The sequence below is a fragment of the Branchiostoma belcheri genome, unplaced genomic scaffold, assembly GCF_001625305.1.
Source record: "Branchiostoma belcheri isolate BF01 breed outbred unplaced genomic scaffold, Haploidv18h27 scaffold176, whole genome shotgun sequence".
Lineage (NCBI taxonomy): Eukaryota > Metazoa > Chordata > Leptocardii > Amphioxiformes > Branchiostomatidae > Branchiostoma > Branchiostoma belcheri.
The window spans coordinates 365,966-381,041 of NW_017803224.1; the positions used below are offsets into that span (position 1 = coordinate 365,966).

General features: G+C 40.0%; 1 protein-coding gene across 2 annotated transcripts in view; it reads left to right on the forward strand.

Moving 5' to 3' along the window:
- LOC109467145 (sortilin-related receptor-like) overlaps nucleotides 1-9,926 on the forward strand; it is a 70,785-nt gene extending 60,859 nt beyond the window's left edge. For both annotated transcript variants that reach the window (XM_019765077.1, XM_019765078.1), the window contains 8 exons: nucleotides 1,197-1,387; nucleotides 2,227-2,410; nucleotides 2,611-2,711; nucleotides 4,361-4,547; nucleotides 4,847-4,956; nucleotides 6,979-7,177; nucleotides 7,757-7,960; nucleotides 8,789-9,926. In XM_019765077.1, coding sequence (XP_019620636.1) covers nucleotides 1,197-1,387; nucleotides 2,227-2,410; nucleotides 2,611-2,711; nucleotides 4,361-4,547; nucleotides 4,847-4,956; nucleotides 6,979-7,177; nucleotides 7,757-7,960; nucleotides 8,789-8,850 — 1,238 coding nt within the window. In that variant the 3' untranslated portion in view covers nucleotides 8,851-9,926. The remainder of the gene's footprint in view (nucleotides 1-1,196; nucleotides 1,388-2,226; nucleotides 2,411-2,610; nucleotides 2,712-4,360; nucleotides 4,548-4,846; nucleotides 4,957-6,978; nucleotides 7,178-7,756; nucleotides 7,961-8,788) is intronic.
- Nucleotides 9,927-15,076: the final 5,150 nt, after the last annotated feature.

Below are 15,076 nucleotides of genomic sequence, written 5' to 3' on the forward strand. Positions count from 1 at the left end.
GTGTACAAGGGATCTAACTCAACATGACCTCTGTACCTTCAGCCTGCTAAGGTACAAACGTAGCCACATGGCACCAAATTTGTATCATTTACCAGTCTTGGCAGTGGACGGAAAGTAGAATTTTGCATTTTTATTTATTTATTTCAACTTTACCACATTCCCGTCAAAGACAGGACAGGGGGAACAGGCAGATGCCTTTTCAAGGCCCCCTGTCCCGATAAAAACATATATCTAAAATACAATTAATAACAAATACAAATAATCACTAACAAAATTCTTAAAGGTAAGTTGTAAAACAAAAACAAATGTAATAACTATGATAACACAGGTATAAATAGTACTAGAAACAGTAATATATATATATAATATTAATAATAATTATGTACTATTCTTTGAAAGTAAGAGTTGGTAGACAATGGAAGGGTTTTACAGATTAAAAACACATTCCTATAGAATGAATAATTTTCTATTCAGGTTCATGTGTTCCAGTCCTCTGTCTCAATGTTATTAATAACTTTTTACAAAATATTAATAACTTTTTGAAGACGTCAAGAGCCAAGTAAATCTAATTTAAACATCATTCATCACTATTAACTAAACATAATTTTTACACCCCCACTAAAAGTGGTAAATGTATCAAAAAGCAATCATGTGTTAATAAAGGAATTTGTGTAGAATAACTGTGTCAGTTGGATAGGCTATATGATAATGACGTTAATGACCCATCTTACCCTCTGTGTTTATAATGAGATAATCCCTGGTCAGGTGTGATGACCACCTCATAAACCACCTCATTCACTACGCTTACTCGGTGGTTTATTCGGTGGTTATCACGCCTGACTGGGGGATTATCTCACCATTTTATACACCTTGGGGCAGAGCGTTTACCCTTTATTATGTTTACCGAAGGAAAACATAAATCATAGTTTTTGCTCTGTTTCTCCTTCCTCTTCTGCTCCAAACAAGTAAGGTCAATGACCTGAACCAGACATCTGTCAGCATGGTAACTGGTGTTGGCTTACATCATCTTGCAATTTTACAGCAGGAGAGATTTAGACTCCTGTCACCAAATATAAATTTTTTTAATGTGTTCGAGTAAGAATTGACAGAGCAGACCATATGCGAAGGTAAACATCATGGCATTTGCCTTGCAAATGTTACCTTTCTAATTAATTTTGTCTCCCCTCGCCTTGTAGTGACGTACCTGTCCCCAGCCACACGGTACACCGTCCAGGTGTCTGCCTTTAACGACGAGGGAGACGGTCCAAAGAGTGACGAGAGGACCACAATGACCCTCGGGCCAGCTCTGCCACCTGTGGGCCACCTCACTGCCCAGGGGCTGAACACCACCTCTGTCCAGCTCAGCTGGCACCTAGACGGACCCTACGTGCGTTTGTTTGTTTGTACAATTTGTAATTTCACATAACTAATAAACTGCCTGTAAGTAATACACACCAGTTTTGTACTGTAGGTATACAATCTGCATATTACTGGACTGTAGGTTTGAACCAATCACACTGGAATGGACCCTTACTTTTTTATGCAAGGTGGGATCTTTAAAGTGTTCAAGGTGGCACTAAAACCAAATCTTAACTGAAAGCATGTCATATACTTACTTCATTTTCACCTGAGTTGAGGAAGGATATTGGTGTAAAGTGACTTTCCATAGGGATCAACATCAGAGCCAGCTAATATACATTTTTGTACTAAGGCCACACCAATTTAATTTCTTGGTTAACGGATTTTTCTACAAAAATAATGAAGCGGGCGGGCGAAAAAAATTAAAAAAATAAAAACAGGCCTAGGCATCCTATTATGGCCCAAAATGGTATGATAGGAGCCATGAAATCAACACACCAGGCTGGTTCAAAATTTTGACAATGAATTTTGAACTTTTAATGATATCATTGCATTGAAAGATGGAATGACTTTAACAAGAAGTATAAAAAGGACTGTTTTCAACTGTTCAGGGCAAAATATGAGCATTTTGCAGTTGATTCTGAATTTTTATTTTTATTTGCAAATCAGAAAAAAATGAAGCGGGCGAATCCGTTAACCAAGAAATTAAATTGGTGTGGCCTTAGTCTAGGTATTCGAACCCAGCAGCTTCAGATTCTGAGTCAACAACCCTATCCACCAAGACCACTCTGTCATCTACTCTGTTTACCTAGTAGATGACGCCATCCATTTCGTTTCAACACAAAATTTCTTCCTCCCCCACTCCAGACCTATGGAATTTATTACGGCATGACAGAAACGATGCTGGAGAGAGATGGGATGCAGGCCAACACTACCCAACAGTCCTACAGTGTGACAGGGCTGAAGTCGGACGTCAACTATCTCTTTATGGTGAAAATCGTCCGGCCTCTGCCAGGGCCTCCGTCATACACATCAGCAACAACGTGGTTTGGTGAGTGGGGTTGCTGTAAATTCATTTTAAGTTGTTTTTTTTTTACATTGTTCACACCTTTTCCAGCAGTTGATTTGCCATGTCTAGTTTGTCACAATTTATGAAAAAGAATTTGATATTTTTTACTTCATTGAGGTACATGTATGTACTATGAGATCTTTTGTGTCTTGTGTCCTGATTGTGTCCATGTTGTTTCACAGATGACACGCTGCCACCCCACCGTCTGAAAGCTGTCAATCACACACAGACCACAGTGCTCCTCCAATGGGATCCTCCCAGGGACATGCTAGAACAGGGCTTGGTAAATGTTTCACAGAGCTTCACTCATATCCATGGCACAGTATGATGTTTGTTATATGTATACCGAAGGAAAACATATTGTTTTTGCCACGTTTCCTCTTCTTCTTATTCCAAACACTAACCTCTGACCTGGTCAATGACCTGATTCGTTGACGTCTCTCACCACAGTAACTGGTGTTGGGTGTATAATGTTGCAATTTTATAGTAGAAGGGATTTGTACTCCTCTCTGACCATATATATGAATGTATTTGAGTAAGAATTAATAGAGCAGACCATATGTGAACTTCAAGGTAAACATTATGCATTCGCTTTGCAACAGTTACTAGCTTTGCTTGAAAGTTCTGTAAGCTTCGGGGTGACAGAAAAAGTTGGAATATACTGAAATCAGAGAGGCCTTGAGTATTACTGGATAATTCCAGTAGACAAGATTTGATATTTACTTGTCTAACTTGACTTGATGATATTTTTGAAAACTGTAAATCACTTTATATTTGCAGTACTTTTATATCCGCATTTATTTATTATTACCGGGAACAGATAATTCACAGACTTTTTTCTTCTGCACCTACCGCCACCGCGAAGATATAGTTTAGCAAACATGACATTGTCCAATTTTCTTACTCTCCAAGCAGAGGTGTGGGTTTTGGGGGTATTTTTAGCATGTTTTTAGGCTTTTTTATCAGGGTTTCTCTTTTGCACTGAATTTTTTTCCCCTACCAAACCCAACCTCTGCCGGCAGTCAAAAGACTTCAATGGGCTATAAACCTAATCACTTCAACACATTCCGTCATTCTGCAAGGAGGTGTGAACCAGACGCATGAATAGGCACAGTCAGCAGGAGGCGTGTGGCCCAATGAATGTCTTTCTGACTGGCTAGATGTGTGATAATCCACCACAGTAAAATGGATATCCCTAATGATAATTTGATAGTTCCCAGGGAGGAGCACTGTCACGTTTCCTGAATAGGTTTGCCCCGCCCCGGGGTGAGTGCCGGCAGAGGTTGGGTTGGGTGAAAAAAAAATTCAGTGCAAAAGAGGAACCCCGATAAAAAAGCCTAAAAACATGCTAAAAATACCCCCAAAACCCACACCTCTGCTTGGAGAGTACAATTTTCTCAGACCACAGAATTTTGCTACTGCAAATATAAAGTGATTTGCAGTATTCACTATTTACTATTTTTCATATTTACTTGATACTTACTTGATAACTATAGATGATTGGTTTATTGAGAATGAAATCAGTCACGCATTGCAAAACTGAATTTACTCCGATTTATGGTATAATAATAGTATTTAAGACATATTGTTTTCCTCATGTTTCTTCTTCTTCTCCTCCTTCTCCTGCCATTTCTTTAAATTGATTCAACTCCTTCATTTTTGGGCCAAATATTACATGAAATTTGGCATGAAGGTACAGTGGCAAATACCCCAGGCTATTTTTTTTTCATTTTCAAATCCTAACCAACAATGTAGGGGATAGCTATCCAACTGTTGCATTCTTAGTTATATGTCACTTCATACTATAGTTCTATGAATATATAGCATTGTTTTCCCTTGTATTTCTCCTTCTTTCCCTTGCCATGTCGTGAAATGTGGGGAAGCCATGTTGAATTTGTTCCATGTTGAATGTTGGTTTTACCCTGCTTACAGCAATATGAGATTGATGCAACTGATGATGAAAATGCCACCTGGACGTACGCCGCACGAACCAAAACACTGAACGGTGATCACATGACGCACAAGGTCACGGACCTGTACCCCGGCCACCACTATGTCTTCAGTGTCAAGGTGTCCACCCAGAATGCAAAGCCGTCCAAGCCTTATCATGTGACCACAGGTCAGCGTTGTTGACATATTCTGCCATGGCAGTCTTGAATATTACTTTGTTTCTTAAGTCTCTATACTGCATGCACAGGGCTCGAAATTCATTTTTGGGAATAGGTGCACTGGTGCACCCAACCTACAAAATTGGGTGCACAAAAAAGTCTTCGGGTGCACCTTGTCAAATAAAATGGTACAATGAGAAGAACGTCAGAAAAAACTATTTAGCTTTGTATATAAAAAGATGACAGGCCACACAGAGGCATGCAGTGCTTCAGAATCTGAAGTTTAATGAGATATTTTTGCCCCCTGCAGATCTTCTCCCAGCACCCATTGAGTTGAAGGTTTACCCCGAATCCAGCAACAAACTGCTACTGATCTGGGAAACAGACAACCTGTACGTCGACAGTGTTGTACTAGAAGCGGTGAGTCATACATGTATCTTTCATGTCTTTTCATGCCTATTGTAACTTTTTTCTGTACTGTACGCAAACTCTTTCAATTCAGAGATTCTCATCCCTGCTGCAAGGTTTGCTTTTGGTGTTGAAATAAATAAATAAATGTCATTTTGGTCACTCAAAAAAAAAAATTTTCATGTGTTCAGGCTTGAACTGTCAACATTCTTGCATGCCAGGTTTCTCACCCGTGAATAGTTTCATCAGGACTGGTACAACACGATTGTAGGACTCAAGAATTATTTATATTATTGATCATTCACAGTAAACTTAAAGTACACATTACTGAATTGCGAATCAATATACATTTCATTTTTAAAATCCAAAAGTTTATACTATTGCACATATTAATGAAGTTAAAATTCATACAGAATCATTAGGAAGACTACATAGACCAGAATAATTGCACATACTACAACCACACCACAACAGTTAAAAATTACGAGCAGAAGAACGGTTAAAAGGTATGAGTAAGCTCATACGATACAAATATTCCTGACAAATAGACTGTCTGCTGTACATAACCAAAGTCACTCTTTTTACACACTATTTTTACACAACCAAGTCATTTATTCAGCCAATGTTTTGGGGACCATCTGTCACCTTCCTCAGGGTCAAATCTGACTGGTTCACATATGCACAGCACTGATGTTGCAGTAATACATCATTATGGGTTCACCACACCACGAAGTGGTGGTGAACCCATATTGCTTTTTCTGATGTTTCTTCTCCTTCTCCTTCTCCTGCCATTTTTTAAATGGATTCAGCTTCTTCATTTTAGGGCCTAAGGTCCTGAAATTTGGTATGGAGGTACAGTGGGCAAATACCCCTAGGCGTTTTTTAAATTTTTGTGATACAGGCTTTTAGAATGGTTTTATTTGAGTTTTTTGGCTGTGTTATAGCAAATGTATTACTGAGTTAGTGTGCAGTGTTACCACATTTGGGCATGAGTCATCACAATGGAATGCAGGGCATCAACCAATAGGCATGCAGCTTTCCTCTATTCTCCTTGCTGATTGGCTGTTGGAATTTAACAGGCTTAACTTAATTAATACCTGCTCAGATCCATTCCATACTGACAGTATGTCTGTATTCAAGTGTTTTGGTAGGTATTTCAAGCTTTCCTGCTCCAGCATTGGAATGCGGGGCATGAACACTTTTTTTTCTTGAAAATCAACAGTTTGCATTATGCAATTAAAAATCCTAACCAATAATGTAGGGAATAGCTATCCAACTGTTGTAGTCTTAGTTGTATGTTACTTCATACTATAGTTATATCAATGTAAAGCATTGTTTTCCCTTGTGTTTCTCATTCTTTCCCTGCCATGTCGTAAAATGTGGTGAAGCCATTGCTGTATTTGCTCCAAAGCAAATGTCGGCCTTTCTAGTTATTTTATTATTATTACATGTACTGATGTTCCCAAATGCAACATATCTACCATCTAGTAGTAGTACACGGTTGCAGGGAACAGTATCTGCACTCCAGTCCCAAACGTACAGGAGTGTAAATTTGTTACTCTTACATTCAATTTGTCATTTGCCACAATTAATGTCTACTTAAATTGAATGCTTTTTTTGTTTACTGTAAATTCATTAGGGCCTGCTAGCTACTTACATTGTATGTATTTTTAGGGATCTGAACCCAGAACAGTTAAACTAAACTAAAAAAAGTCCCTAACCATGAGACTTATATGTATACACGTAATAACTAATATATGTATGCAACTTGATGGTTTTAATTATGATGATAGTTGTTAATATTGTTTATTTTTACATTAAGCTGATAATTTGCTCGTTCAATGATTTTAGCTATAATTAGTACCTTGTCTGACGTGTGACCTCAACGTGTATGTAAATTTGTAGTCATATGTGTATATTTGTACTGTGTGTGTAATGTGGAATGAGCCCTGGAAGATTAGCCCTATTAAATGGGCTAAAGGGTATCGTAATAAACTGAACTGAACTGAGACCACCTTGCCACCTTCCCTGCAGGGTTTTGAGGTGTTGATGAAACCAGAAGGCGCGAACACCACATTCCAGGTGGTCCAGGACTCGGTGACGAAGCACAGGCTCCTCGTAAACGACCTCCTGAGGGGCACTCAGTATCTCTTCAAGGTTCGAGTGGGCAAATATCACGGGCACTACGGAGCCAACTCCACTGTCGAGAGTGGCTACACCTTGGCAACAGGAGGTAAGTCATGTGGTGTAGCAGTAGAGTGTTTGGCTCAGTCACAAGAGGTCCCGGGTTCAAATTCTACCCTATGTCACCAATCTTGTGCCCTTGGGAAAGGCACTTAACACGACTTTCCTCACTTCCCAAAATGAGTACCTAGCTTAACTTAGGGACGTCCCTCGGATAAGACGTTAAATGGAGGTCCCGTGTTTGGGGAGAGCCACACCCTACACACGTTCAAGAACCCACCACACTTATCGAAAAGAGTAGGGACCTTCCCGGTGTGAGTGGTTCAAACCTTACAGTTTGGTCTCTGGTTTGACATTTTGAAGAGGTGATAGTCACCTGTTTATGTCAATGATCCTACCACAAATATGGTAAATCCTCATAAATAAAATACATGTAAGTCGTGTGTCCCTCCCTTCAACGCAAGACCTTGAAGAAGAATCACGTCAAAGATGTTTGGATTTGGTCAGACTGCTCCCTAACTTTAGCCAATCTTGGTGGGCTTGAATTCAGGGGGACGGTTCTGAATGTGTTACAGCAGCTTTATGGTTGTTCCTTCACTAGTTTAAATGGAAATGTTCTGCCCTCTAGGTGACATCGAGCCGCAAAAGGGTGGAGGTAAAGGCAACCTGGCGGCGATCCTGGCGCCCACTTTACTGGTTATCGTGGTCCTGGCCGTGGCGCTTGCCGTGTTCATCATCCGCCATCGCCGCCTGCAGCGCAGCTTCATGTCCTTCGCCACCAGCCACTACGACACCAGCCGCGGCGAGGCCACCTTCACCACCGGGGATGACGGTAGGGCTGTATTTTTTTTGCATAATTCCACGTAAAGATACTTTCGATATTGTTCGTGATTTTGCATCTGTAGCATGAGGGTTTGACAGATTTAATTGATTTTCTGTATATGACACACTGTCATTGTATCTGTACCTCTATAGCCGGTATAACCGCCCCTTGGTGTAACACACCAGCTTCTGTATCAGTATAGCCAGTATAACCGCCCCTTGGTGTAACACACCAGCTTCTGTATCAGTATAGCCAGTATAACCGCCCCTTGGTGTAACACACCAGCTTCTGTATCTGTATAGCCGGTATAACCGCCCCTCGGCGCAACACACCAGCTTCGCAGGCATGCAACGCCGAACACCAAACGACTTGTTACTTGTCTTTGAACAGCTAACTAAACATTGCTTAAAGCTACAGTCTGTATCTACATGACTGTAATGATAATGCCCCTACAATGTACTTGGTGACAGCGAGTTCCACTCTGCGATAGTTCTAGGAAAGAATGAGTCTTTGAACACCTCAATCCTTGGTACTTTAAGGCATGACTATTTCTTGTTACAGTTCTTATTGGCATCCAGATCATGTGGATTGCTTTTCTTTCATTCTATCTGTTTTCAGGTGTTCGAATAAAATGATTGAACTGTAACCCCCGTACAGCTCGTGGTGTGATTGTCTAATGTTATGATATACGGACTGTAACACTTGTGAAAGTGTATGCGATGCTCTGTCTGGGATATACTATTTTTCAAAATGGGGGAGTCTGACCCCAATAAAATCCCCAATCCCTGCCCTACTCATTGTCCTAACCTGTATTTTGCTTACCTATCACCCCCACAGATGATGAAGACTCTCCCATCATCAGAGGCTTCTCCGACGACGAGCCATTGGTGGTGGCATAGTGAGGGAGGGGACTGGCAGGACCTCCTGGTGAGGTCACAGTCACGCAGTGTTTTCTCTACAAGGTGCAATCAATAATCCACAGAGATCCTACATTCTAATCACCCCCCCCCCTACCACACACACACAATCCCGATGTATGTCATCTGATACAGTACAGATCTCAAATAACTGAAGGCCTCGAAGTTAACTTTTCTAATCCTATTGTCTTAGCACTGTCCCCAAAATAAATTTCAGTTGTACCGAAGTGAAGATGACCTGTCCCAACCTGTTTTTCGGGAAGTATGTACAGTATGACTTCAACTTTATTTTGCTCACGTTTTGACTCCCAGGTGCAATGATATTTGTAGAGAAGGAGCCAAAAGAGGAGACGTGTGCCTGATAAACAAAAGAAGGGCTGACATTCTGATGTCAATTATTGTTCTGTTGTCCCAAAGTATGTCTCAAAGTGTCTTTTTACAATGTAGTTGTCCCGACCTAAATTTTAGTGATCATTGGCCATCGGGACACTGTTAATTTTGAGCCCTGAACTGCCCATCAAGACATGACTGTTGTGCAAATGGCAAATTGGAGCTAAGTGCAGTTTTTGCTTTTGCACCAGTGTTAACTGCATGTTACGTGGCTTTGAAGCAGATTTAAATCACGGCTTAAATGCGATTTTGTGGAGAAAAAAGTTGAAAGCGAGGGAAGGTTCATCGAGATCTGTACTGTAGTCTGGTAAAGTTAAGAAGGACAATATTATTTGTACAGCTTTGAAGGACAAGTTTTATTATGACACAAGACAAAACTTATACTGGAAGGGTTTATTTTTTCCTGAATGTAATATTGTAGGCTGTTCAAAATGTACAATTATGTTGAGGGCATGGTTACAATGAAGAAAATTAATGTTTGGACTCTTATACAGCATTTTACAGAGACTGATATTTGGAAAGAAAAATTTGGCATAAAATGGAGCAGATTGAAATTCTTTATGGTGAAGAAAAGTTACTGTAAGGACTTTGAAAGATTTTGCAACAGTACATATTAGTGGGATGGTAGAAAATGTATGACTGTACATTGTACATGTAGAGAAAAAAAACTTTCACACACACACACCAAATCCTAACCGACATTGTAATGCGACTTTTTGCCATACAAATGTTGGTATGGAAGCTTTGATATAACTGTGGATGTTGACAGCCTGTAAGATTTATTGTAGATTATTCCTTGAAATTGTGTCCATCTTTGTGCTGTTTTTTTTTTGCATCAGCTTATCATGATATTTAGTTTAGACTGTTGTAAATGTAATGGGCACTCTGTTATGCTGGTTTTTGGTTTAAACTGCGTTTGCGTGAGGTCAATTGTGAAGTCCCCTAACTCGTAGACAGTTCTTGGCCAATCCATGGTTAGGCAACACCAATTCAATTTGTTGGTTCTCGTATTTTTCAAGAAAAGATAATATGAAGCGACAGGGTAGAAAAAAAAATTTAAAAAGTTGATTCAGAAATATTTTTTTCTGCAAATCAAGAAAAAAAATGAAGAGGCGAATCCGAGAACCAACAAATAAAATTGGTGTGGCTTAATACCGTTACCCTGGAATCCAAACTCGCTGTCCGGGCCGCAAAAGCCCTTCGCCCGCTGGTGTAAATTACCGCTACGGGGAGTCTAGCCCGGGGGAGGTTGGCTGGCCGGACCAACGAGGGCCAGCCAACTCCCCTCGGGCTCAACTCCCCCGGTAGCGGTAATTTAGGCAGGCGGGCGAAGGGCTCTCGGCTGCCGAAGGAAAACGGCTAACGGCCCGATACTAGTTTGGCATCCAGGGTATAATACCGTGTCCAGACGTGTTTTGTTTATGTCTCAGGGGCCTTCAGCATTGACATATTATTCATAACGCATCACAAGTGTGCATTGAATTTCGTACTTTAAACCCTGAACCAGCGCAAGGGTACCGAAGTAATGGGTTCCTCACTGGCCACCCAGTGATGAATTCGTGGGAAAAGTGGCGTCGGCACTCGGGGCTCTGTGCGGAAGGAAACTCCGAACAGGAATTCTAGTGCTGAACGGCTTTTTTTCCAGTGCTGAAGCTCCGCCAGAACTGGAATTCCAGAGCTGAATCTCGACTCAGCACTCGTTTTCCAGTGCTAAATTCCACTCGGCACTCGCAAGGTTTGGTTTGCCGATTCCGAGTTTCCAGTGCTGAAGCCGCCGACACTGGACACCAAGTGTTGACATACCTTCGGCACTGGAGATCTAGGACGGAAGCCACCTCACCTCTGTATACCGAGTGCTGAGAAAGGAACCCGTTACTTCGGTACTTATTCTGGAGGGCTGTATGGGGGTGGATAAACTGTTAAATGGCATCTGATGCTTTCAAATGGAGCTGATTCTGATAGTCAGGGCAGAAGTTACTTGCCGGAGTGAGAACCAACTTTAAGGATTTTGAAAGGGGAATTTGGTTTTAAAAGTGTCTTTTGAAGGCTGGACTTAACTATTAGTAAGCAAGGAACCTAAAGTCTTGATGTTACAGGCCTACATGTAGGTGCATTTACTGATGAAATATAACTGGTTCATTCCTTGTTCTTGATTGTTCGTTTGCCCAAAATACTTTGTGATTATGCTATATATATATATTACACGGATGAATATTGTTACTGGATAAGGATGAATTTTATTTTTTTTGTTTAGTAGAACATGTTTGTGGGACCAGCATTCTTAGTTTGAATGCATATCATAATAACAGGCGTAGAACTAGACAGGCAAGGTTGGCATCAGCCACTTTTGTGAAGCTGTACAACTCGCAGTTTTGAACAGAATGGTGTTGAAAGATAGGAAGATGCAGTAAAGTGGCTGATAGAATGGTAGGTTTGTAGAAAGATCACACCTTCTGCTGACATTCTAGATTTTTTTCTTAATCATTCCATTACTGTCTTGTCTACCCCCTTTCTACTATATGGCAATTGCTGAGTGACTTTTGAGCAACCAGAAGTGGATTTACATGATCCATAATTTTGTAATTCGAATATGATGCACAATGCAAAAATATGATTTCAAAGAAAACAAGACATTTCAAAATCTGTTTCTCTATATGAAATTCAAGAAGTGATTTGTCACAACTTTGGTCCAGTGTTCTAAATTTTTTTTGTCATCTCAAATTTTGATCATGGAATCCAAGGATGGTCCAGGGACAAAGCTTCAGGAATTTTTTTTTTAAATTCTGATCCTCTGTAATGCTGTTTCATACTTTTTGAGGCTGTTTCATACTTTTTGAGACCCCAGTCCGAGCTTAGTTTGATGACCTCTTATTTCCTATCTTTACATACGGATTTTTGTAAAAAAATTTTTGTCGGTCATGGGCAGCAAATTTCTGTCAAATGACGGAAAAACGGACATTGGGTAGAACACTGCTTTGGTCACTTGGTGGTTGCAGCGTCTTAGTGGGAAGGGGGTGGACGTCATTATAAGCAAGGATGTGCTATAATGCTGCTTGTGATCATTCAATCACTTCAACAATTGCTGAAGGATATGTGTGTGGGATATGTAAGTGTACTTGTATATAGAAATCTGTACAGGTCTAATGAGAAGGTGTATAATTGCCAGCACCTATGGTGATTGGGACAATCACAGTTACTGTTGCCTTCTTTGATTTATTGAACTTTGAAATGAGTATTCAATCAAAACAACGCCATGTAACATTACTGTAACATTGTTACTACAATGATTAACTTAATGTCATTCCCAACTAACTTTGCTAACCAGGAGTATTTCATAGATGTTTGAGGGGACGTTGTCAACGTTGTGCCTTGCAGTGGGCATAAGCTGGTTCACAGTCCGCTTGAAAAACAAGACTTTATAAAACAATATAAAATAAAATATGACAGGGCTAGGGAGGCCAAAAGCTTGATATGCTAACAAATTTCTCCCTTGATTAATTCATAACAATTTAAATTAATTAAACAAAAACACCATGTTTAAAACTGTGAGGGCAAATGCAAAGACCCTATCTTGTCAACAGTTATTGCCTAAACCATGCTTGATACCTTAATATTATTAATAATATATGTTTTATGTATGAGTCAGGGGTACTGTTATTTAGAACAAATGCATTACATTGCACAAGAGCAGGTGAAACTGTGAGCCAGCTTATTGAGCAACCATCTCTACCACTGTGACATGCATGTTCGCCAGGATGTTGACTGTACGCAGTCTTACATATACTACGCCTGACAATGTAACACTGGAGATCACTTTCAGGCATTGTTTTTTCACAATAATTCTAGAGCAAGCAGGTGACACATTCCTAATGAAACTGTCATTTTCCTTACTGTTCAGTAACAAGATTATTGTTAGACTCTTACTTACATAGAGAATGTCAAGTGTTACAGCATATTATATATATATAGCAGTACCAGTAGTCAAGAGCTTTTGCACGCACATATGCTGGTTAAGCAATGGATAGATGGACTGTCAAAGAGGACAGAATGCTCTGAAGAAATAATTTTGTTAGGCCAGGTTGATTTGATTATATGGATGACATCCTCCGGGAACCCCAAAACTGATGCGAGCGTGCGAAATTAAAAAAAAGTTTTGACAAAAAAAAAAAGTTGCTTTCATTATCTACGTGGCCATGAAGATTGAACAAATGACACAGGGTATGGTATGGCGAATAATCTACTCTTCAAATTCATTTCTTTACATTTTCGTCATTTTCGTTTGGTTTTGACATTCTACGACGTTGTTATTGTTTTCCAATACTTTTTGTGCAACTTACAGTATATATTTGCTCATTTTGCAACTGTTTTGTACGATTTACAGCATGGTTGAAATTTTTTTTTTTTGAAACGGCCGAAAATTGATGCGCGCGCGGATGTCATCCATATAATCAAATCAACATGGTCTTACAGAGATTTCTAAACCGTAAAGAGGAATTTTGTACCAATCATTTAGTTGAAAATGACATATTTTACCTTATACGTTAAAAATGCCGTATTTTCTAAAAAGTTCATTGAGCACGCTTAGAAATCTGATACAGAGCATATAGAAACATGCCACTCATATATATGAATTGGAGCGGTGAACCTGTACTCTTTGTAAATTGTGCTGTCCACCTGATTTTAAGGCCATGTTAGGTTTAATACTTGGTTCAACATCAAGACCAACACTATGATTGAAAGGTAACTATACCGATATCCTCTAAATGTCTTGGTATTACATCAAATTTCAGTTTTTGTCTGACCACTTTACATGTTTCAGTTGAAGGGAAACAAGTGTTAGAAATAGCGTGGCCTCAGCAAACCGTCAGTGATGTGTTATTCAGAAATTCCCAACCCATTCTTCAGATGTATAATTATTTGAAAATGTACAGCTCAACGTGATTAAAGAGAGAAAATTAAGAGTATGGAATATATGATTTGAGGTGACATGGAGAAATTCTGAATAAAGATGTTAAATTTTATCTTCTTGAAAAAGTATAGTGTGTGGGCTTTTTTGTGTTATGTTGGAATCCATAATGAAAGAAAGGATAAAACTGTTACACACGACTTACGATAAAAGCATTATGACCTTTCCTCGTCGTTAGCTGATGAAAGATGCCGGATAACTGTGTGTGTGTGTATGTGTGTGTGTGTGTGTGTAATATGTGTGTGTGTTGTGAGTGTATGTGCTGTGTGTGTGTGTGTGTCTGTGCGTGCGTGTATGTTTGTCTGTGCCTACGTGTTTGTGTGTGAGTGTGTGCGTATGTGTGTGAATGTGTCTGTGTGAATGTGTTTGTGTGTGTGCGTGCGTGTGTTTGAGTGTGTGCGTATGTGTGTGAATGTGTCTGTGTGAATGTGTTTGTGTGTGTGCGTGCGTGTGTTTGAGTGTGTGTGAATGTGAATGTGTGTGTGTGTGTGTGTGAATGTGAATGTGTTTGTGTGTGTGTGTGTAGAATGTGTTTGTGTGTGTGTGTGTGTGAGTGTGTGTGTGTCTGTGTGTGTTGTGTGTGTGTATGTGTATGTGTGAGAGAGAGAGAGTGTGTGTGTGTGTGTGAGAGAGAGAGAGAGAGTACATGTGTACCTAAGCTGTGTGGACTATATGGACGTAATGGCAGTCCGTCCAGTGAAAGTTCGGTGGAAAATCCTATCACGATCGATTCAGTCGTGTTTGTACTTTGCTATTGCCAACATTCCTGTCTCTTTCAAACGTGTGTCCTGACACGCATCATCTGTAAAGCCCCTGTCACACATTCAGAACCTTTCCCCGACATTGTCCTCG